At 39.8% G+C, this 23,021-nt stretch overlaps 1 protein-coding gene across 1 annotated transcript; it reads right to left on the bottom strand.

Moving 5' to 3' along the window:
- Positions 1–1,412: 1,412 nt before the first annotated feature.
- Positions 1,413–21,628, bottom strand: LOC148101509 (uncharacterized). Its single transcript, XM_087846340.1, has 5 exons — positions 21,503–21,628; positions 17,948–18,053; positions 16,743–17,498; positions 4,173–4,685; positions 1,413–3,847 (listed from the first exon to the last, which is right to left on the bottom strand). Exons 2-5 carry the CDS (start codon positions 17,963–17,965, stop codon positions 3,155–3,157), a joined length of 1,980 nt encoding a protein of 659 aa, XP_087702466.1. The 5' UTR covers positions 17,966–18,053; positions 21,503–21,628; the 3' UTR covers positions 1,413–3,154.
- Positions 21,629–23,021: the final 1,393 nt, after the last annotated feature.

Here is a 23,021-nt window from a genome sequence, read left to right as displayed (position 1 = left end):
GGTTCCAATGCTGAGTCTCCAAATGCAAACAAAACGATATTTTCCACGTTATTTCTTAAATGTGTATAAATGGGATGATGTTCGATAAAAGTAATAAACAATAAATGTAAATCTGTTTTTTTAACTTTGCAGACTCATTTACCCACTCCAGTGACAGCGATAAAAAAAGATCATGGCTTTAAAGAGATTGCATTACATTTTGTTTTTTGCTACATTAACAACTTTTCCAACTCTGATTCTCTGCAGGACCAACACGGACATCAGTTTAGACTGAAATCCAGTTCCGACGGCATACGCAACATGTTCAAGCTGGCACGGAGGCATCTTTCTTTCAGCTTAACGAGTGAACCGTCAACTCGTTCAAACACACGTTAAAGTCTGTTTGGCTCGACACCACCGAACAGAGGCAGCAATATAACATCACTAACATTAACAGTGCAGTGAATCCTGCTTGTGCCGTGATATTCAGGACTGCAAACCGAGCAACAACACTGACTTTCAGCTTGTTGTGTTTGTGGATATATGACTGACTTTAATTATCCATAAAATCATCACATTCTCTGTAAGATTAAGGTCGACTATTGAACAGAGAATATTTTAAAGTAAAGGCTTTAAAACCAAGTTAGTACAAACATCACTAATGTCACATAACTTTGCCGACATGTGGCCAACAGTAATGTTTTAATGTTCTTCATTATTAAACATTTGCACATAAATAAGTGACATAATATTCAGTAAGGCAAGGCAAGTTTATTTATATAGCATAATTCAACAACAAGGTCATTCAAAGTGCTTTAAAGAGACATTAAAAAACAAAAACAAATAAAAAGCATGATTTATTAAATTGATTAAAAAGAATTTAAGCTTAAAAGTGTGGATTTGGTGCTTTATTCAAATGAAGCTGAGAACAGGTGTGTCTTCAACCTGGATTTAAATAAACTGAGTGTTTCAGCTTATCTGAGGCTTTCTTGGGGTTTGTTCCAGATATATGGAGCATAAAAGCTGAATGCAGCTTCTCCATGTCTGGTTCTGACTCTGGGAACTGATTAAAAAAAACGGATCCAGGTGACCTGAGGGATCTGGAAGGTTCATACTGGGTGAGGAGGTCACTGATGTATTTTGGTCCTAAACCATTCAGAACTTTATAGACCAGCATCAGAACTTCAAAGTCTATCCTCTGACGGACAGGCAGCCAGAGTGAAGACCTCAGAGCTGGACTGGTGTGGTCCACTTTTTTGGTCTTAGTGAGGACTCGAGCAGCAGAGTTCTGAATGAGCTGTAGTTGTCTGACTGCTTTTTTAGGTAGACTTGTAAAGATGCTGTTACAGTAATCAAGCCTACTAAAAATGAATGCATGGACTAGTTTTTCCAGGTCCTGTTGAGACATCATATCGCTACTTACTTTTAAACGTTTACTCTTTGGCCGCTCCACTTCCACCGTTTTTTTTGGCAAAATTATCCACACCCACGCCGCGCTATGCAATCTGGGATATGTTGGGCCACGAAGTCTACACCAACACATCCTTAAAATTCAGGGAAATGAAGGACGCATTTGAGGGCCGCATTCCGAGGAGCCTTTGAATTGGGAAAGCCTTCGTCACGTTGCTGTGGCGTAATCGGCCTTAAAATGCGGCCTTTAAGGCTGCAGACCCTGAATTGGGATACAGACCAGGAGTGACATGTTTAGCCACATGTTCTCCTTAAGTTGCTGGCTGTCTGAGTGGTGTCCAAGAAACGATGTGGGCTTCATAGATAATTGGCAAAAATTCTGGAGGAAACCTGGTCTTGTTAGGAGAGAGGGCATCGATCCCACTTTGGATGGAGCAGCTCTCATTTCTAGAAATATGGACAAATTTATTAAACCCCCTAAAATATGACTATCCAGAGCTGGGACCAGGAAGCAGAGTTGCAGTCTTACACGCCTCTCTGCAGCTTCTCTCCTCCTGAAACGACAGCCTCAACACAGCATTTAATCTGTTATTAGAATATTAAATATTTCACTTTAATGTTGCAACTATGCGGTCACTTCTGTCTTTAAACAAAATATTTTCCAACTACAGAAATCATGAAATCCAAACTAAAGTGTTACTGTTGCTTTATGCATTTTATATAAATAATGGATGATGGTACTGACATGAAGGAAGAGAAAGTTACAGGTTGCATCCTTTGAGTTGGTCTCCGTGCCTTTGGGTGATTTTCAGAAGGACAGATGTTTCTGTTCAATTCTTAAATCAATTTTTTCAAACACAAACACTATTTTAAAGCTTCTAAAGAGTAAAATATTAATGATAATTATAATAACAGTAATAAAAACAAAAGCTCTCAGATCCATCAAACCAACTAGCAGAGAGAACAATAAGAGAAGAGAAAACTTTAACCTTGTAGACTTCATTATGTTCCAGCTGCTCTACAGACGCTGTGACCTCGAACTTAAGCAGGTCGTAAAGTATGTGCAACTCAATAACTTCATAATTACACCCTGTGGTATTTAGGCAGCAGAACAACTAAGAATAACAACTATCTTTCTTTAGATGCAAGAAGAATCATATAGAAATGAAAAAGTATTAATATAAATCCAGAGCAAAGATATCCTCTAAATCAGCGTAGCACATGTGCAGCTGCTGGGATTCACTTAAGCATTCGGCTCATTGCGTTTGCAGATTATACTCTCGCTGTTCTGGCTCACAGCGCTTCAAGCACAAAAATAAATATCCCCAAAGGTGTGAAAGGGAGCTAATTAGTAAGAGTATTGTTACTCTCTGCAGGAGTAGTCCAGCAGTAGAAATCAGTCCAATAACAAGGTGTGTAACATCTAGCAGGGTGACAGAAAAACCCAGGGTAACTTCTAAGGACCTCAACGTCTCTCTCACATTGTGTTTTTTAATCATGTCTCCATTTGTCACTTCAGTCTTTACTCTGAAATACAGGAAGAGAAATCATGGCTGAAACAATTTCTCATGAAACCAAGGGTGTGGTCCAAAAGTCAGTTTTGGTGAGGAAGGTTCCTAACTGAGAGAAGTGACCCAGAAGTATCTGTGTAGCAGCCACAATGAATCAAGATCATGGCCTTTATTAACTGATCAAAGTCTATTCTTTCATCTTCTGTATTATTCAGTTTGCAATGGTAATGCAGAAGTTCAGCCCAGCAACCAATTCAGTTCAACACAAGTTTAAATGATTCTATCTGAACTCTGTGGAGCCTGATCTCAAGCTTTTTGAGTCTGACACTGAAACCAGAGGATCTTTCTGTCACTTCAGATTCACTGTGATCCAGTGATGGGAGTGATTTCAGCCCTGAGTGATCACGCTGATGTTTGCACAGAGCAGATAATGAGGTGAATGTTTTGGCACATTGGTAACAGTGAAACAGTTTATTAGTAACGTGGGATCGTTTGTGTTCGGAGTATGAACTGAGATTCCTGAAGCTCTTGTCACACTGGTCACAGCTGTAGTTTCCTTCCATGTGTGCACGTTCATGATAGTTACGACTACTTGATTGTGAGAAGCTTTTGTCACAGTGTCTGCACTTGTATGGTTTCTCTCCCGTGTGGACTCGTTTGTGTTTTTTAAGGTTACTTGCAGTGGTGAAGGATGACCCACACTGATCACAGAGGTGCTTTTTAACCCCACTGTGAAACAGTTCATGTTGTTTTAAGTGATATGATGTGATGAAGCTTCTCCCACATTCTTTGCAGTATTTCAGTTTGTCTCCAGTGTGTCTACGTTGATGTGTTTTTAGGTTATTTTGATGACTGAAAGTTTTTCCACAGACGTCACAACGAAAGTCTTTCCCACCACCACAGTGATGACAGGGTTGAGAACTGGATCCATCTGTGTCGCTCTGCTTCTAAACAAAGACACAAAGACAGTGTAAGTCAGTCCTTCAACATTTTTATCCTGAACGTCGCCTGAAATAAAGAGCATCTCTGCAGACGTCCAATTACATTTTACTGTTTCAGTTAACACACTCAGTTTACTGGGCTGCAATAACTACAATACTACCACCATAATACTACAGTAATACTAAAATCATAACTGACATGAAAATCTGAATAATCACTCAGAGCTGCTTTTCCATGCAGTAGAATTGCTAACATGCTAACACAGTTTAATGAGCAGAGTTGTTCCAAACAGTCAGGCTAAAATGACAAGATAACAATATAAATACATACCTCACAGTAACTGCACTTGTAGAGTCTCTTTCTGGTGTGGATCTGTTGGTGTCCTCTCAGGTAATATGGAGATTTAAAAGTCTTCTCACACAGGTCACATTGATAAGGTCTCTCCTCAGTGTGGGTAAACATGTGTCGTTGTAACTGTTGGTCTGTTGTAAACTCTTTGCCACACTGATCACAGCAGTACACATCATGTCTGGTGTGAATGCGTAGGTGTATATTTCGGTGCCCTCTCTGGCTGAAAGTTTTTCCACAAATGTCACAGATGTATGGCTTAATTCCAGAGTGGGTAACTAGATGATTCTGTAAGCTGCTACTGCGATTAAAAGCTCTGCCACACTGATCACAGCTGTACGCTTTAACTCCACTGTGGATGAGTTGGTGTTGTTTTAGGGAATCCTTCAAGGAAAAAGACTTTCCACACAAGTCACAGCTGAACGGTCTCTCTCCAGTGTGGATGAACTGATGACTTTTTAGTGAAGCCTTCTCAGTAAACTCCTTCCCACACTCGTCACAGCTGTACGCTTTAACTCCACTGTGGATGAGTTGGTGTTGTTTTAGGTGACCCTTCAAGGAAAAAGACTTTCCACACAAGTCACAGCTGAACGGTCTCTCTCCAGTGTGGATGACCTGATGAAGTTTTAGTGAATTCTTTAGAGCAAAATCCTTCCCACAAATGTCACAGTTGTATGCCTTAATTCCAGAGTGGGTAACTAGATGACTCTGTAAGGTACCACTTTGAGCAAAAGCTCTGCCACACTGATCACAGCTGTACGCTTTAACTCCACTGTGGATGAGTTGGTGTGTTTTTAGGTTACCCTTCAAGGAAAAAGACTTTCCACACAAGTCACAGCTGAACGGTCTCTCTCCAGTGTGGATGACCTGATGAAGTTTTAGTGATTTCTTCCTAGTAAAATGCTTCCCACACTCGTCACAAGTGTATGTTTTCTCTCTCTTTCTTCTGTGAGGTTTGTCGGCCTCCTGAGAGCGCTGACTTCTCGCTCCATGTTGGTCCTGCAGTGACAGAGATACAAACAGAGCCAGTGAGTGAAATGCAGTCGTGGAACAAACTGAGCCTTCAAACTCCCTCCAATAACACTAGTTTTAAACCTGAAGGTGGAGTGTGGTACCAAACACCTTAAAGGTCTCTTATCCCCACCTGCTGGTAGTTCTAACACATTACATCCAACCTGGTGTTAAAAAGAATTCATGACTGTTCAAACACTAAAATCATGCCCATCCCTCCTGATTGTATACACACACACACACACACACACACACACACACACACTTTTATATTATTTTATAATTTATATTATAGTGTTGTTTCCTATTACATCTTTCTTTATTTTTTATAGATTTATACATAATTATTCAGTGATAATAAATCCTATGTTTGTTTATTCAAAAAGAACCCCATTAGCTTCCACAACAGATGTTGCTCATCTTCCGTCAAATACAATCACATAAAATATTATACAATAAAGTGGATTCAATTTGGCTCTTACATCCACAGTGAGGTTTCACAATTGTTAAAATATAAGCAATCAATAATAATAATAATAATATCAATAACATTCAGGCACATTACACAAATTTCAAAAAGAAATAATCTCTTACAATATTTACAACAACTAAAAGCTCTGTAAATCGGCTTTTAAGTGGTCATTGAAGTTTTGAAGAGTTTGAATAATTCTCTAATTTTATAAGGCAATTTATTCCACTTAAAAGATGCTCTAAATATAACAGTTTTACAAAAAGTTACTTTGTTTTTAATTTGTGATAACAATATAACTGACGATATAATTGACACTAGACAAAATACTTTACAACTCCACAACTTTATTAAAAAACTCATCAATATATTTTCAGTTAAACAAACAGCTGTTTTTATGTGCATTAAAGTTATATAAAAATTTAACAGTGCAAATGCAAATTGCTTGCTGACAGTTAAACCAAAAGGATTTTCCAGAGGAAATTGGCCGACATTTGCTCCAAGGTCATATCGCCCTGCTCTGTCTGTCACCTTCTGTGTTGAGCTCATCGTTTTCTCTGTAGTGGCTGAGCTGAGTCCAAGTAGCTGAAAATGTTCCTCTGCTGCTCCGTCAGACTCTTCTCCTCCTGCTGATCAGCTGGGACACAAAACAGATCTTTGTTAGGCTCCACACTGCACTGAAGAGTCAAAGTGTCTCATATGTTCATCTGACAAGTAAAAGAACACATTTTTGTTTCCCGAGGTGGGCAACTTATTGGAAACAAACACAAAAGGTTTGAGCACTGATACCTGGCATTGCTGGCATTGAAAGATGCAATGCCAGCAATGAGGATTGTCAAGACTAAAACCAATCATTAAGCAAAGACAACAGGGATCATTTGTTTCTGTTTATTTAGCATTCACAACATTTGTAGTTGCTTTCTGTACAGGGGAAGTTCACGCACACTGTGTGGTACCGCCATCTGCAGAAGGTGCATTCAATCTCTGTAAGAAAAACTAGATTGTCTGAGACTAAAATGATATTAACAAAAGGAGAGGTGACTTGTAAAACTTCAAGTGTATGACAAGGTGAAAACAAATACACAATTGCATGTCATGTAGCTGAAGGTGTTTTTTCTTCTTCTTTTGGAAGACCAGAAAACACTGAAAGTTACAAATGTATTGTGCTTGAAACAAATTCAAAATAGGTGATAAAGCCAGCTGCACATGTGTGTCACAAGTAAATCTGGCTGTATAATAAACAGAAACAAGTGATCCCTGCTGTCTTTGCTTAATGATTGGTTTGAGTCTTGACAATCCACATTGCATCTTTCAGTGTTTGTGGGTAGATTTGAATGCACCAGTGTAAGTGCAGCCACTCAGCCTCTACTCAATGTGGTCATAGAAACTGGTGCAGATGTGTCACGAGTTAATCTAGTAGTAGGCTATGGCACTTGGCCACAGGTGGCAGTAGTGGACTGACCTCCATTTGAGACTGCTCCAGCTGCTCTGTGACAGTCAGTAGATCTGCTACAAATAGCAAATCATATGCAAGTTTTGGAAATTACATTAAAAATATTCCTAACTTAGCCATGGCAGCCATGTTGATGTATTACCTATATTGACTGAAAATGTTCATTTCCAGAGAAAAGACACAGGCAGACTGTGCTTACAGGATGTGATGTTACATGTTATTATGTGATGTTATTGGAATCATCATGAATAACGGGAGTGGTGATTTCTATAACTTTGTGTATATAATTTGGCATTTCTTACTGATGTAGGCCAAAAATAAATACATAATAAAATTTTATTTATTTTAAAGGTTTATTTGCAAGATACAAAAACAGACAAAATAGAAAGTTCCACATGTATTGTGGAACTTTACACACACACACACACACACACATAAAACTTATTAAGGACTGTACATTAACATAAAACTGTTGTTTCACCAGAGAAACACACACGGAGGGAGGGGGGGAGAGAGAGAGAGAGAGAGAGAGAGAGAGAGAGAGAGAGAGAGAGAGAGAGAGAGAGAGAGAGAGAGAGAGAGAGAGAGAGAGAGAGAGAGAGAGAGAGAGAGAGAGAGAGAGAGAGAGAGAGAGAGAGAAAATATGCAAACAGCTACCAAACAGTCGTCATAATTCGTCATACAATGAGAACAGGACAAATCAACAATTAACAATGACTAATTAATATTAAAATCTGTAACATAATGTATTGTTTGGAGTTTAGTCTGATTGTTTCAGGATGACCTGCCATTATCCAATCACACATCTGCTTACCTGTATCTTTTGCTCGTTTCTCCTCCTTTTCTTTTCTATTTTTTCTAAACTGAGCACCTGATGGCTTTGAACTTTTCTTGTCCATCTTCCATTGGTTTTAATTTTGCACTCCAGTATGAACACAAAATTCCCCAACCCGAGGATCACCACAACTTAACCTAACAGACCTACACCTTAGTTCACAGATTCACTTTGTCTGAGGTTTATTTCTGGGATTTCGCACAACCCAGTATTCAGATCGTGAATACATAATGGGCTTGGATTTACAACATGATGAATGAAATGTGCTCTATTTGGAAGCAGCATGTCCCCCTCCCCTTTCCAGGGGTTGTGTGTGAGACTTTAAATCATCAAACTGTAAATTATAAATTTTAAATTGTTATTGATCCCTTTACCCCTGGTCCTAAAGTGTATATTTATTTTCTTACTCTTCTTATATTTATCGTTTGTTTACTTGCACTGCTGTAACTGGAGCCTCGTCGTCTCGTCTCTCTATATACTGGACTGTATGTAGCGGAGATGACAATAAAGTTTACTTTGACTTCAGCAGCGAGCAGGCGCACCGAGGGCTCTCGCGCTCACTTTTCGTGTATAGAATAAAAAAAAACATCGGTGCAAATTATAAGTCTGTATCATAATGTCTGGTGTGTTTTATTTTGCGAGTTGGTTATTAGATGCCGCTCCAGCCAGCCAGAGACTCCCCCGCCGCCCCGCCCTCTCCTCCCTGTGCCGCAAGCAGCAGGCGCACCTCGCAAACGGAGGGCGCCCTTACTCCCAGCAAATGGGAGAAAACCGATCGGTGCCTACGACATTCCCAATATGCGCTGGCATGATGTCGGGGCAGCACGAGTACGAGCAATTTTTTTTTCTTTTTCTTGCCAATGCCCGTGGTGCCCCACCACCCCACCACGATGCCGCCTCGGGCAACAGCCCGTGTAGCCCTATCAAAAACCGCTACTGTGTGTCACAAGTTAATCTGGCTGTAGGCTATGGTACTTGGCCAGAGGTGGCGCTGGTTGACTCGACTCCATTTGAGTAGTAAACTGCACTAGTTGTGAAGCAAAAACGCTGAAATCGGAGTAATAACACGTACGAGGGGAACGATGACAAAGACAAGATTCTCCCGATCGTTTACTCTTGCTGTCCTGTGAACACCATCTGCATGAGAATATCACCAGGTAAACCCGCGATATTTGTAAACATTTTGTTGTTCTGGAGGAACAAGACTGACGGAGTGTGTTTGAGGTAACCTCACAAATGTCACAGATGACATATTTGGTGTTTATTTGCTGTTTTGTCGGTAGCGGCCCCTGAAAAGCAAGTCTGCCACACATCTGTTCAACCAACTCCAGTTAACAGCCCACGTGTACACACACACACACACACACACACACACACACACACACACACACACACATACAGAGAGCCCTTTTGAATGTTGGCAAGTATGTGTATGTGGTGTTAAATAGGCCTATACTACTGTGCTTTGATGTTGCTCGTAAGGGTGAAACTCATTGTGAAAAGTTTGAGAACCACTGCTACAGAACAATGGAGATTTCCCTTATATGGTAACAACCTCAACTCACGTGACGCCCAGAATTGTACAATACTGATGCTTGAGAGCGCGCGTGTGATGCAAGTATGTGTAGAGTGTTGAGCGCGTGATCAGTGGTGAGAAAAACAAATGACGAAACTTGACCTTTCTATACTCGTGTCTCACTTCCACTTCTAATCTATTCGTTTGCACACTTACACACACCCAGCTGCTGTTTCCTGTTTTGCTGCACTCTGGAGAGCCTCGCCTTTAACGGTCTTCTCTCACAGAGAGCAACAGAAAACTTCACTCAGAAAACTTCGAAAAACTCAAGATTGACTGAACTCAGTTCAAAGTTACCTTGACACTTACCTTTAGATGTGAGAGGTAGTGATGGTCCGCTTGAAGCTGACGCTCCGGTGCGTGTGTCAAAAAGATCAATGCGCTGCTTCAGAAGCACTGTGTCGAGGCTTGATTCGTTTGGCCAGAGTCACGTGATTAGTGACGTCTGAAGTTTCTGTACTTTTTTTTTTTATTGAACTTTATTGAACACACAATAAGTATACAACATACAAACAGATGAAGTTTACGAAAGAACAGAACATGAACATACAAAATCAGGGGTAAAAAAATTATGATATGAGTACGCGCAAAAATCAACATATAAATATTGTTCTGAGAGCCTTTTTGTTGGTTTAGTCTGATATTGATTGTATGTACAATTCCATATCCTTATAAAAAGGCAGAAATATGGTGTTTTATTAATAAACTTACATTTATGGATAAAAAATTTAGCTAAAAGTATTAACAAATTTATTATAAAAAAACATTTATCATTCTTCCTGGGGAACTTAAAGAAATAGAATAAAACATTTTCCCATCATTAAGAAAACTCCCTTAAAATATGGACAATAACAAAACTGCTAAATTCCTTCCAGAATCTCTGTGTAGAGGAACAGTACCAAAAAAGATGTGCCACAGTTTCTGGATGATCCCCACAGAAAGTTCAATTAGTATTTATGTGTCTTTTAAATGTTACCATATAGTGACTGGCAGGGTAACATTTATGAAGAATTTTATATGAGATTTCCTTCACCTTGTTTACAATTAGATATTTATGGGATCATCCAGACTGTCTTCCAGGTGATATCTGGAACATGTCGGTTCCAGTAAGATATTATATATATGGGAGAGACATGATAGCTTCTTGGAATAAACTACGTATTCTGTTATTGCTGTTACCAAGTTCCTGTGAAAAGCAGATTTTTCCCACTGCTGACTCAGCTGGATCAGGGAGAGTGACTGAGGTAGATATTGAACTGTCAGTGTTTTTATATAACATTAAAGTACCTGAGGGTATGGCACCAAGCATCATTGAGAATTCCCGAACACTTACGGGAAAATTATAAAGTGTAAGGGATTCATTGTAAGTAAGTAGTGCTCCCTCTTTATTAACCAGCTGAGCCACCAATAGGATCCCATTTTGGACCCAAGTTTCCAGGAAAAGTGATAATAAAAGAAATAAAATATCTCTGTTGTTCCAGATGAGGTATTTGTGTAGTGAGAAGTTGTGTTTATAAATGAGGGTCCACGCTAAGAGGACCTGCTGCAGATATATATATATATGATAATGTTAAGTTTTAGATTTTAAATAGGCTATAAATTTTACTACAGAGTAGGACGGATTGAAGGGTAGCAAACATAGTCGGGAAACACGTTTTGAACACAGCAGGTTACCTGGGTGTAATGTTTTTACCGGTTGTAATGCTTTTTTTTTTTCAGTTAAAAAGAAACATGGACTGCCTCCTACCTAACTATATAAAGAGTAACTGAAGGTTAAATGCAGCAAATATGTCCTGGTTTAAGCCAGACACTTACACCTGCGCTCCGCTGCGTCTAAGCCACTGTCGCTCTGGCAGCTGAAGAACTCCCAAAAATGGGCTAAAATCGCCCCTGCTTTAAGATTATCTGACTAGTAACGGATTGCATTTATATTTATAGAGCCGGGTGGAGGTATGCTACACCAATGCTTGTAATGAAAAGAAGGACTTTCTATTGTTTGTAGAGAGCCATTTCTTTTTACAATAGCAGATGTATTTTACTTTCTTATATTAACCGACAGGCCGCCCACTCGTCTCCTCGTATGTGTAAAAAAATATCCCTTAGTGAAAAAAGCGCCGCTCACATATTCAGAACTCTATCCCAAATAATTTTATTAAAACACCCTGATGAGGTATTTTGGTTTGGTGCAGCCACTCATACCAAAGTAAAGAGTTTTTCTTCATTTTTATAGCTACTTTTACAACGGGTTTTCTCGTTAACAGAAAATAGACAGAAACCCTAAAAGAAAATGGCCTTGTTTTACGCACATCAAGAAGGAGTCAGACGACCGTCGGTTCATCCCGGTCAATGTTTCCTCCGTCGGGTACCATAAACATATAAGAAAAAAACCTCAGAGAATTTATTATTTTTCTAAGAGTGAGAGAGAGAGAGAGAGAGAGTGAGAGAGCGAATCGATCAAACTTTTCTACAAAACGTTATACACGTTATAAATGTTAACCAACCTTTGACACATGGATGTTGGCTTAATTTTTACCCAAAGAGAAATTTGACTCCAATAAAAAAAACAGGATACTGTGGTGAACACTTACCTCAACTTTGATTGTTTTTTTCCACAGCCATTTATTCTGAAAAAAAAGTAAACATGTTACAAGGACAGTTTTGACACAATGCCCAGTGCAGAGTACATGAATGGGAAGTAGGAATTCCTCCTCTCTATACTTACACTCCTCCCTAACAAATGCCGAGTCATCATCTCCATAATCTGTGTCTGGATTTATCCCACTTTTCGAGTTTCATTGGAGTGTACTCAAGTGCACAAGATGTAAAACAATGTATTCGTTTTTTAAGCCATTCGCCGAGTCCACGTCAAGATGCCATTTATTTAAGAGTCTAATGATTTTTTTTTAATTCAAATTGTGCAAACTTCAACGCAGTAACATTGAAAATAGAACACTAGAACTCATTTTTGTTGGACACAAGAACAACTCGAGCATATTTTTCGGGAGCTGAACTAGGGCTTACACGTTGGCTGTGCCCCTGCATGGGACCAGTGCGAGGTTGTGCGCCAAATCCCGGCGTGGAGGGTCCAGACACTCCCACGGCGCAGACTTTGATGTCCCCACAGAGCGTTTCTGGTGTGGCTTATGCAAAAGAGACAATACAGCGTGTTTCTCTGCTCCCGGTAAGCATGTCTGTTGTAGCCTGCACTTTATAATTGTCTCTTTGATTATTCAAACAGTGTTTAAAATGTGACTCGTTTGTTATCCAAAAACATTTTATCTATGTTACTGATTTAAAATTATATGTATATATATGAAGGTTTTTTTTGTTTATTTTTTTAGCTCAAACAGACTCTTGAGCATATTCATATAGCAAATCCACATAACCAGTCTGCACCCTAATGTACATCTTTTAAGTGTATGTTAATCAGTACATGAAGCGTACCTCTGAAAAGAGTCCATCATTTGTGAATTTACTGATTTGTTTTTAACTGCAGTTTTCACAAACTGTGGATGATGAAATCCTCTTTATTTTAGAAAATGTCTTTAAACTATCGTGGTTCAAACTTACTGAGTTCCCGAGCTACTTTTTTACTATGTGAATAAACTATTCGAACTAGAAAAGATTTAAAGACACATCTTAATTGGAAAAAAGGCGAAAAATTGGGAATGAAATTTATGTGACTGTTCATCTAAAAGCCAGCAGAGAGTGAAAATCCAAGAGCTGCTGCAATCCTCTGCATTAATGATCTCTCTCAGAAGTCTTGACACATGCTTATAACTTAAACCACAAAAAACTCAGTTACAGCTGGTAAGATTTATGGTATAAACCAGACTTTCACAGTCTGCATCTTTACAGGGTTTTTTCTGCTTTTGTTCACTCCTAGTGTGATTAAAAAACAACAAACACAGAGCCCACTAACTATTAGCCGCTTTCCCCCCCTAAACAGTCAGTTGACTGAGAGAAATGCAATCCATTATTGTAAACGCTGAAGGAGATGTGCTCCATAGTCAAACTTATATTTCCTTAACTTACATCCTATGTTCTGTTTAATTCCGACATCCCTTCATGGTTTGATGGAAAATTGGTTAAACCATTGCTCAACTTATGTCTGAATGACGGCAGATAATTCTGATGAAACTGACCCCGTAAGCACTTTGCAGCTGAGTCGAGGGCTCGTGGAAATAAAGTCAGGAGGTGTTGTAACGTCGGGTTGCGTTTAGTGGTTGAGAGGAGGCGACAAAACACTTAGCCAAAAGAATACACACTCGCACTGGCATTGGGAATTCCACAGTGTGTTCTTTAATATACCTTCCCTTCATCAACCATATAAGCCCGGTTGAACGGCTGCAGCTTAACAAGCATAGAGCGCAGTGTTCGTACAACCCATAACGTTGCAAACAAAGGTGTCTGGAGAGGTAAAACATAAAATCCGTCCCTCCTCATGCACTAGCGTGCAAGCACATGTCCACACAATCACAGAGAGAGTCAGTGGCACATACGGATGACAACATTAACCCTTGACTTGGGTTGTCTTAAAGAGACACCACACCATTGTGACTGTTACAGTGTCCGGCGTGAGTGCGAGTGCGGTCTGTCCATTTGGGACGTCTGACAGACACACTAGTGCAACTCAGAGTGTGAGCAGCAACTCCTGTATACTAAACATAAGGTCACTGATGTATTTTGGTCCTAAACCATTCAGAACTTTATAGACCAGCATCAGAACTTCAAAGTCTATCCTCTGACGGACAGGCAGCCAGAGTGAAGACCTCAGAGCTGGACTGGTGTGGTCCACTTTTTTGGTCTTAGTGAGGACTCGAGCAGCAGAGTTCTGAATGAGGTGTAGTTGTCTGACTGATTTTTTAGGTAGACCTGTAAAGATGTATTTCCAGGTCCTGTTGAGACATCATGTCAGTACTTACTTTTAAACGTTTCCTCTTTGGCCGCTCCACTTCCACCGTTTTTTTTGGCAAAATTATCCACACCCACGCTATGATCTTAAATCAATTTTTTCAAACACAAACACTATTTTAAAGCTTCTAAAGAGTAAAATATTAATGATAATTATAATAACAGTAATAAAAACAAAAGCTCTCAGATTCATCAAACCAACTAGCAGAGAGAACAATAAGAGAAGAGAAAACTTTAACCTTGTAGACTTCATTATGTTCCAGCTGCTCTACAGACGCTGTGACCTCGAACTTAAGCAGGTCATAAAATATGTGCAACTCAATAACTTCATAATTACACCCTGTGGTATTTAGGCAGCAGAACAACTAAGAATAACAACTATCTTTGTTTAGATGCAAGAAGAATCATATAGAAATGAAAAAGTATTAATATAAATCCAGAGCAAAGATATCCTCTAAATCAGCGTAGCACATGTGCAGCTGCTGGGATTCACTTAAGCATTCGGCTCATTGCGTTTGCAGATTTTTCTCTCGCTGTTCTGGCTCACAGCGCTTTAAGCACAAAAATAAATATCCCCAAAGGTGTGAAAGGGAGCTAATTAGTAAGAGTATTGTTACTCTCTGCAGGAGTAGTCCAGCAGTAGAAATCAGTCCAATAACAAGGTGTGTAACATCTAGCAGGGTGACAGAAAAACCCAGGGTAACTTCTAAGGATCTCAACGTCTCTCTCACATTGTGTTTTTTAAACATGTCTCCATTTGTCACTTCAGTCTTTACTCTGAAATACATGAAGAGAAATCATGGCTGAAACAATTTCTCATGAAACCAGGGGTGTGGTCCAAAAGTCAGTTTTGGTGAGGAAGGTTCCTAACTGAGAGAAGTGACCCAGAAGTATCTGTGTAGCAGCCACAATGAATCAAGATCATGAGCTTTATTAACTGATCAAAGTCTATTCTTTCATCTTCTGTATTATTCAGTTTGCATTGGTAATGCAGAAAATCAGCCCAGCAACCAATTCAGTTCAACACAAGTTTAAATGATTCTATCTGAACTCTGTGGAGCCTGATCTCAAGCTTTTTGAGTCTGACCCTGAAACCAGAGGATCTTTCTGTCACTTCAGATTCACTGTGATCCAGTGATGGGAGTGATTTCAGCCCTGAGTGATCACGCTGATGTTTGCACAGAGCAGACAATGAGGTGAATGTTTTGGCACATTGGTAACAGTGAAACAGTTTATTAGTAACGTGGAATCGTTTGTGTTCGGAGTATGATCTGAGATTCCTGAAGCTCTTGTCACACTGGTCACAGCTGTAGTTTCCTTCCATGTGTGTACGTTCATGATAGTTACGACTACTTGATTGTGAGAAGCTTTTGTCACAGTGTCTGCACTTGTATGGTTTCTCTCTTGTGTGGACTCGTTTGTGTGATTTAAGCTGACTTGCAGTGGTGAAGGATGACCCACACTGATCACAGAGGTGCTTTTTAACCCCACTGTGAATCTGTTCATGTTGTTTTAAGTGATGTGATGTGGTGAAGTTTCTCCCACATTCTTTGCAGTATTTCAGTTTGTCTCCAGTGTGTCTACGTTGATGTGTTTTTAGGTTATTTTGATGACTGAAAGTTTTTCCACAGACGTCACAACGAAAGTCTTTCCCACCACCACAGTGATGACAGGGTTGAGAACTGGATCCATCTGTGTCGCTCTGCTTCTAAACAAAGACACAAAGACAGTGTAAGTCAATCCTTCAACATTTTTATCCTAAACGTCGCCTGAAATAAAGAGCATCTCTGCAGACGTCCAATTACATTTTACTGTTTCAGTTAACACACTCAGTTTACTGGGCTGCAATAACTACAATACTACCACCATAATACTACAGTAATACTAAAATCATAACTGACATGAAAATCTGAATAATCACTCACAGCTGCTTTTCCATGCAGTAGAATTGCTAACATGCTAACACAATTTAATGAGCAGAGTTGTTTCAAACAGTCAGGCTAAAATGACAAGATAACAATATAAATACATACCTCACAGTAACTGCACTTGTAGAGTCTCTTTCTGGTGTGGATCTGTTGGTGTCCTCTCAGGTAATGTGGAGATTTAAAAGTCTTCTCACACAGGTCACATTGATAAGGTCTCTCCTCAGTGTGGGTAAACATGTGTCGTTGTAACTGTGCGTCTGTTGTAAACTCTTTGCCACACTGTTCACAGCAGTACACATCATGTCTGGTGTGAATGCGTAGGTGTATATTTTGGTACCCTCTCTGGCTGAAAGTTTTTCCACAGATGTCACAGCTGTATGCCTTAATTCCAGAGTGGGTAACTAGATGCCTCTGTAAGCTCCTACTGCGATTAAAAGCTCTGCCACACTGATCACAGCTGTACGCTTTAACTCCACTGTGGATGAGTTGGTGTTGTTTTAGGTGACCCTTCAAGGAAAAAGACTTTCCACACAAGTCACAGCTGAACGGTCTCTCTCCAGTGTGGATGAACTGATGACGTTTTAGTTTAGCCTTATCAGTAAACTCCTTCCCACACTGATCACAGCTGTACGCTTTAACTCCACTGTGGATGAGTTCGTGCTGTTTTAGGGAACCCTTCCTGGAAAAAGACTTTCCACACAAGTCACAGTTGAACGGTCTCTCTCCAGTGTGGATGACCTGATGACGTTTTAGTAAAGCCTTCAGAGCAAAATCCTTCCCACAAATGTCACAGCTGTATGCCTTAATTCCAGAGTGGGTAACTAGATGACTCTGTAAGCTACCACTTTGAGCAAAAGCTCTGCCACACTCATCACAGCTGTACGCTTTAACTCCACTGTGGATGAGTTGGTGTTGTTTTAGGTGACCCTTCAAGGAAAAAGACTTTCCACACAAGTCACAGCTGAACGGTCTCTCTCCAGTGTGGATGACCTGATGAAGTTTTAGTGAATTCTTCCTAGTAAACTCCTTCCCACACTTGTCACAGGTGTGTTTTTTCTCTCTCTTTCTTCTGTGAGGTTTGTCGGCCTCCTGAGAGCGCTGACTTCTCGCTCCATGTTGGTCCTGCAGTGACAGAGATACAAACAGAGCCAGTGAGTGAAATGCAGTCGTGGAACAAACTGAGCCTTCAAACTCCCTCCATTTTAAACCTGAAGGTGGAGTGTGGTACCAAACACCTTAAAGGTCTCTTATCCCCACCTGCTGGTAGTTCTAACACATTACATCCAACCTGGTGTTAAAAAGAATTCATGACTGTTTAAACACTAAAATCATGCCCATCCCTCCTGATTGTACACACACACACACACACACACACACACACACTAAATTATTATTTTATCATTTATATTATAGTGTTGTTTTTACATTGATGGGTTTTTTTAATAAAGTTGTGGAGTTGTAAAGTATTTTGTCTAGTGTCAATTATATCGTCAGCTATATCGTTATCGCAAATTTTCAAATGTATATCGTGACAAATATTTTTGGTCATATCGCCCTGCTCTGTCTGTCACCTTCTGTGTTGAGCTCATCGTTTTCTCTGTAGTGGCTGAGCTGAGTCCAAGTAGCTGAAAATGTTCCTCTGCTGCTCCGTCAGACTCTTCTCCTCCTGCTGATCAGCTGGGACACAAAACAGATCTTTGTTAGGCTCCACACTGCACTGAAGAGTCAAAGTGTCTCATATGTTCATCTAACAAGTAAAAGAACACATTTTTGGTTCCCGAGGTGGGCAACTTATTGGAAACAAACACAAAAGGATTGAGCACTGATACCTGGCATTGCTGGCATTGAAAGATGCAATGCCAGCAATGTGGATTGTCAAGACTAAAACCAATCATTAAGCAAAGACAACAGGGATCATTTGTTTCTGTTTATTTAGCATTCACAACATTTGTAGTTGCCTTCTGTACAGGGGAAGTCCACGCACACTGTGTGGTACCGCCATCCGCAGAAGGTGCATTCAATCTTTGTACGAAAAACTAGATTGTCTGAGACTAAAATGATATTAAGAAAAGGAGAGGTGATTTGTAAAACTTCAAGTGTATGATAAGGTGAAAACAAATACACAATTGCATGTCATGTAGCTGAAGGTTTTTTTTCTTCTTCTTTTGGAAGACCTGAAAACACTGAAAGTTACAAATGTATTGTGCTTGAAACAAATTCAAAATAGGTGATAAAGCCAGCTGCACATGTGTGTCACAAGTAAATCTGGCTGTATAATAAACAGAAACAAGTGATCCCTGCTGTCTTTGCTTAATGATTGGTTTGAGTCTTGACAATCCACATTGCATCTTTCAGTGTTTGTGGGTAGATTTGAATGCACCAGTGTAAGTGCAGCCACTCAGCCTCTACTCAATGTGGTCATAGAAACAGGTGCAGATGTGTCACGAGTTAATCTAGTAGTAGGCTATGGCACTTGGCCACAGGTGGCAGTAGTGGACTGACCTCCATTTGAGACTGCTCCAGCTGCTCTGTGACAGTCAGTAGATCTGCTACAAATAGCAAATCATATGCAAGTTTTGGAAATTACATTATAAATATTCCTAACTTAGCCATGGCAGCCATGTTGATGTATTACCTATATTGACTGAAAATGTTCATTTCCAGAGAAAAGACACAGGCAGACTGTGCTTACAGGATGTGATGTTACATGTTATTATGTGATGTTATTGGAATCATCATGAATAACGGGAGTGGTGATTTCTATAACTTGGTGTATATAATTTGGCATTTCTTACTGATGTAGGCCAAAAATAAATACATAATAAAATTTTATTTATTTTAAAGGTTTATTTGCAAGATACAAAAACAGACAAAATAGAAAGTTCCACATGTATTGTGGAACTTTACACACACACACACACACACACACACATAAAACTTATTAAGGACTGTACATTAACATAAAACTGTTGTTTCACCAGAGAAACACACACACACACACACACACACGGAGGGAGGGAGAGAGAGAGGGAGAGAGCGAGAGAGAGAGAGAGGATATGCAAACAGCTACCAAACAGTCGTCATAATTCGTCATACAACGAGAACAGGACAAATCAACAATTAACAATGACTAATTAATATTAAAATCTGTAACATAATGTATTGTTTGGAGTTTAGTCTGATTGTTTCAGGATGACCTGCCATTATCCAATCACACATCTGCTTACCTGTATCTTTTGCTCATTTCTCCTCCTTTTCTTTTCTATTTTTTCTAAACTGAGCACCTGATGGCTTTGAACTTTTCTTGTCCATCTTCCATTGGTTTTAATTTTGCACTCCAGTATGAACACAAATCCCCCAACCCGAGGATCACCACAGCTTAACCTAACAGACCTACACCTTAGTTCATAGATTCACTTTGTCTGAGGTTTATTTCTGGGATTTCGCACAACCCAGTATTCAGATCGTGAATACATAATGGGCTTGGATTTACAACATTATGAATGAAATGTGCTCTATTTGGAAGCAGCATGTCCCCCTCCCCGTTCCAAGGGTTGTGTGAGAGACTTTAAATCATCAAACTGTAAATTATAAATTTTAAATTGTTATTGATCCCTTTACTCCTGGTCCTAAAGTGTATATTTATTTTCTTACTCTTCTTATATTTATTGTTTGTTTACTTTCACTGCTGTAACTGGAGCCTCGTCGTCTCGTCTCTCTATATACTGGACTGTATGTAGCGGAGATGACAATAAAGTTTACTTTGACTTCAGCAGCGAGCACGCGCACCGAGGGCTCTCGCGCTCACTTTTCGTGTATAGAATAAAAAAAAACATCGGTGCAAATTATAAGTCTGTATCATAATGTCTGGTGTGTTTTATTTTGCGAGTTGGTTATTAGATGCCGCTCCAGCCAGCCAGAGACTCCCCCGCCGCCCCGCCCTCTCCTCCCTGTGCCGCAAGCAGCAGGCGCACCTCGCAAACGGAGGGCGCCCTTACTCCCAGCAAATGGGTGATAGAAAACCGATCGGTGCCTACGACATTCCCAATATGCGCTGGCATGATGTCGGGGCAGCATGAGTACGAGCAATCTTATTTTAATTTTTTTTCCGATGCTTGTGATGCCGCCACCCACCACGATGCCGTCCCGGGCAACAGCCCGTGTCGCTCGTATCAAAAACCGCTACTGTGTGTGTCACAAGTTAATCTGGCTGTAGGCTATGGTACTTGGCCAGAGGTGGCGCTGGTTGACTCGACTCCATTTGAGTAGTAAACTGCACTAGTTGTGAAGCAAAAACGCTGAAATCGGAGTAATAACACGTACGAGGGGAACGATGACAAAGACAAGATTCTCCCGATCGTTTACTCTTGCTGTCCTGTGAACACCATCTGCATGAGAATATCACCAGGTAAACCCGCGATATTTTTAAACATTTTGTTGTCCTAGAGGAACAAGACTGACGGAGTGTGTTTGAGGTAACCTCACAAATGTCACAGATGACATATTTGGTGTTTATTTGCTGTTTTGTCGTTAGCGGCTCCTGAAAAGCAAGTCTGCCACACATCTGTTCAACCAACGCCAGTTGATCAGCCCACGTGTACACACACACACACACACACACACACACACACACACACATACAGAGAGCCCTTTTGAATGTTGGCAAGTATGTGTATGTGGTGTTAAATAGGCCTATACTACTGTGCTTTGATGTTGCTCGTAAGGGTGAAACTCATTGTGAAACGTCTGAGAACCACTGCTACAGAACAATGGAGATTTCCCTTATATGGTAACAACCTCAACTCACGTGACGCCCAGAATTGTACAATGCTGATGCTTGAGAGCGCGCGTGTGATGCAAGTATGTGTAAAGTGTTGAGCGCGTGATCAGTGGTGAGAAAAACAAATCACGAAACTTGACCTTTCTATACTCGTGGCTCACTTCCACTTCTAATCTATTCGTTTGCACACTTACACACATCCACCTGTGGTTTCCTGTTTTGCTCACTCTGGAGAGCCTCGCCTTTAACGGTCTTCTCTCACAGAGAGCAACAGAAAACTTCACTCAGAAAACTTCGAAAAACTCAAGATTGACTGAACTCAGTTCAAAGTTACCTTGACACTTACCTTTAGATGTGAGAGATAGTGATGGTCCGCTTGAAGCTGACGCTCCGGTGCGTGTGTCAAAAAGATCAACACGCTGCTTCAGAAGCACTGTGTCGAGGCTTGATTCGTTTGGCCAGAGTCACATGATTAGTGACGTCTGAAGTTTCTGTACTTTTTTTTAAATTGAACTTTATTGAACACACAATGAGTATACAACATACAAACAGATGAAGTTTACGAAAGAACAGAACATGAACATACAAAATCAGGGGTAAAAAAATTATGATATGAGTAAGCGCAATAATCAACATATAAATATTGTTCTGAGAGCCTTTTTGTTGGTTGAGTCTGATATTGATTGTATGTACAATTCCATATCCTTATAAAAAGGCAGAAATATGGTGTTTTATTAATAAACTTACATTTATGGATAAAAATTTTAGCTAAAAGTATTAACAAATTTATTATAAAAAAAACATTTATCATTCTTCCTGGGGAACTTAAAGAAATAGAATAAAACATTTTCCCATTATTAAGAAAACTCCCTTTAAATATGGACAATAACAAAGCTGCTAAATTCCTTCCAGAATCTCTGTGTAGAGGAACAGTACCAAAAAAGATGTGCCACAGTTTTTGGATGATCCCCACAGAAAGTTCAATTAGTATTTATGTCTCTTTTAAATGTTACCATATAGTGACTGGCTGGGTAACATTTATGAAGAATTTCATATGAGATTTCCTTCACCTTGTTTACAATTAGATATTTATGGGATCATCCAGACTGTCTTCCAGGTGATATCTGGAACATGTCGGTTCCAGTAAGATATTATATATATGGGAGAGACATGATATCTTCTTGGAATAAACTACGTATTCTCTTATTGCTGTTACCAAGTTCCTGTGAAAAGCAGATTTTTCCCACTGCTGACTCAGCTGGATCAGGGAGACTGACTGAGGTAGATATTGAACTGTCAGTGTTTTTACATAACATTAAAGTACCTGAGGGTATGGCACCAAGCACCTTTGAGAATTCCCGAACACTTAAGGGAAAATTATAAAGTGTAAGGGATTCATTGTAAGTAAGTAGTGTTCCCTCTTTATTAACCAGCTGAGCCACCAATAGGATCCCATTTTGGACCCAAGTTTCCAGGAAAAGTGATAATAAAAGAAATAAAATATCTCTGTTGTTCCAGATGAGGTATTTGTGTAGTGAGAAGTTGTGTTTATAAATGAGGGTCCACGCTAAGAGGACCTGCTGCAGATATATATATATGATAATGTTAAGTTTTAGATTTTAAATAGGCTATAAATTTTACTACAGAGTAGGACGGATTGTAGGGTAGCGAACATAGTCGGGAAACACGTTTTGAACACAGCAGGTTACCTGGGTGTAATGTTTTTACTGGTTGTAATGTTTTTTTTTTCAGTTAAAAAGAAACATGGACTGCCTCCTACCTAACTATATAAAGAGTAACTGAAGGTTAAATGCAGCAAATATGTCCTGGTTTAAGCCAGACACTTACACCTGCGCTCCGCTGCG

This window comes from Neolamprologus brichardi, chromosome 9 (assembly GCF_056152115.1).
Source record: "Neolamprologus brichardi isolate AB-2024 chromosome 9, ASM5615211v1, whole genome shotgun sequence".
Lineage (NCBI taxonomy): Eukaryota > Metazoa > Chordata > Actinopteri > Cichliformes > Cichlidae > Neolamprologus > Neolamprologus brichardi.
Note: the sequence above shows the minus strand (reverse complement) of the source record. Positions and strands in the feature narration are given on the sequence as shown.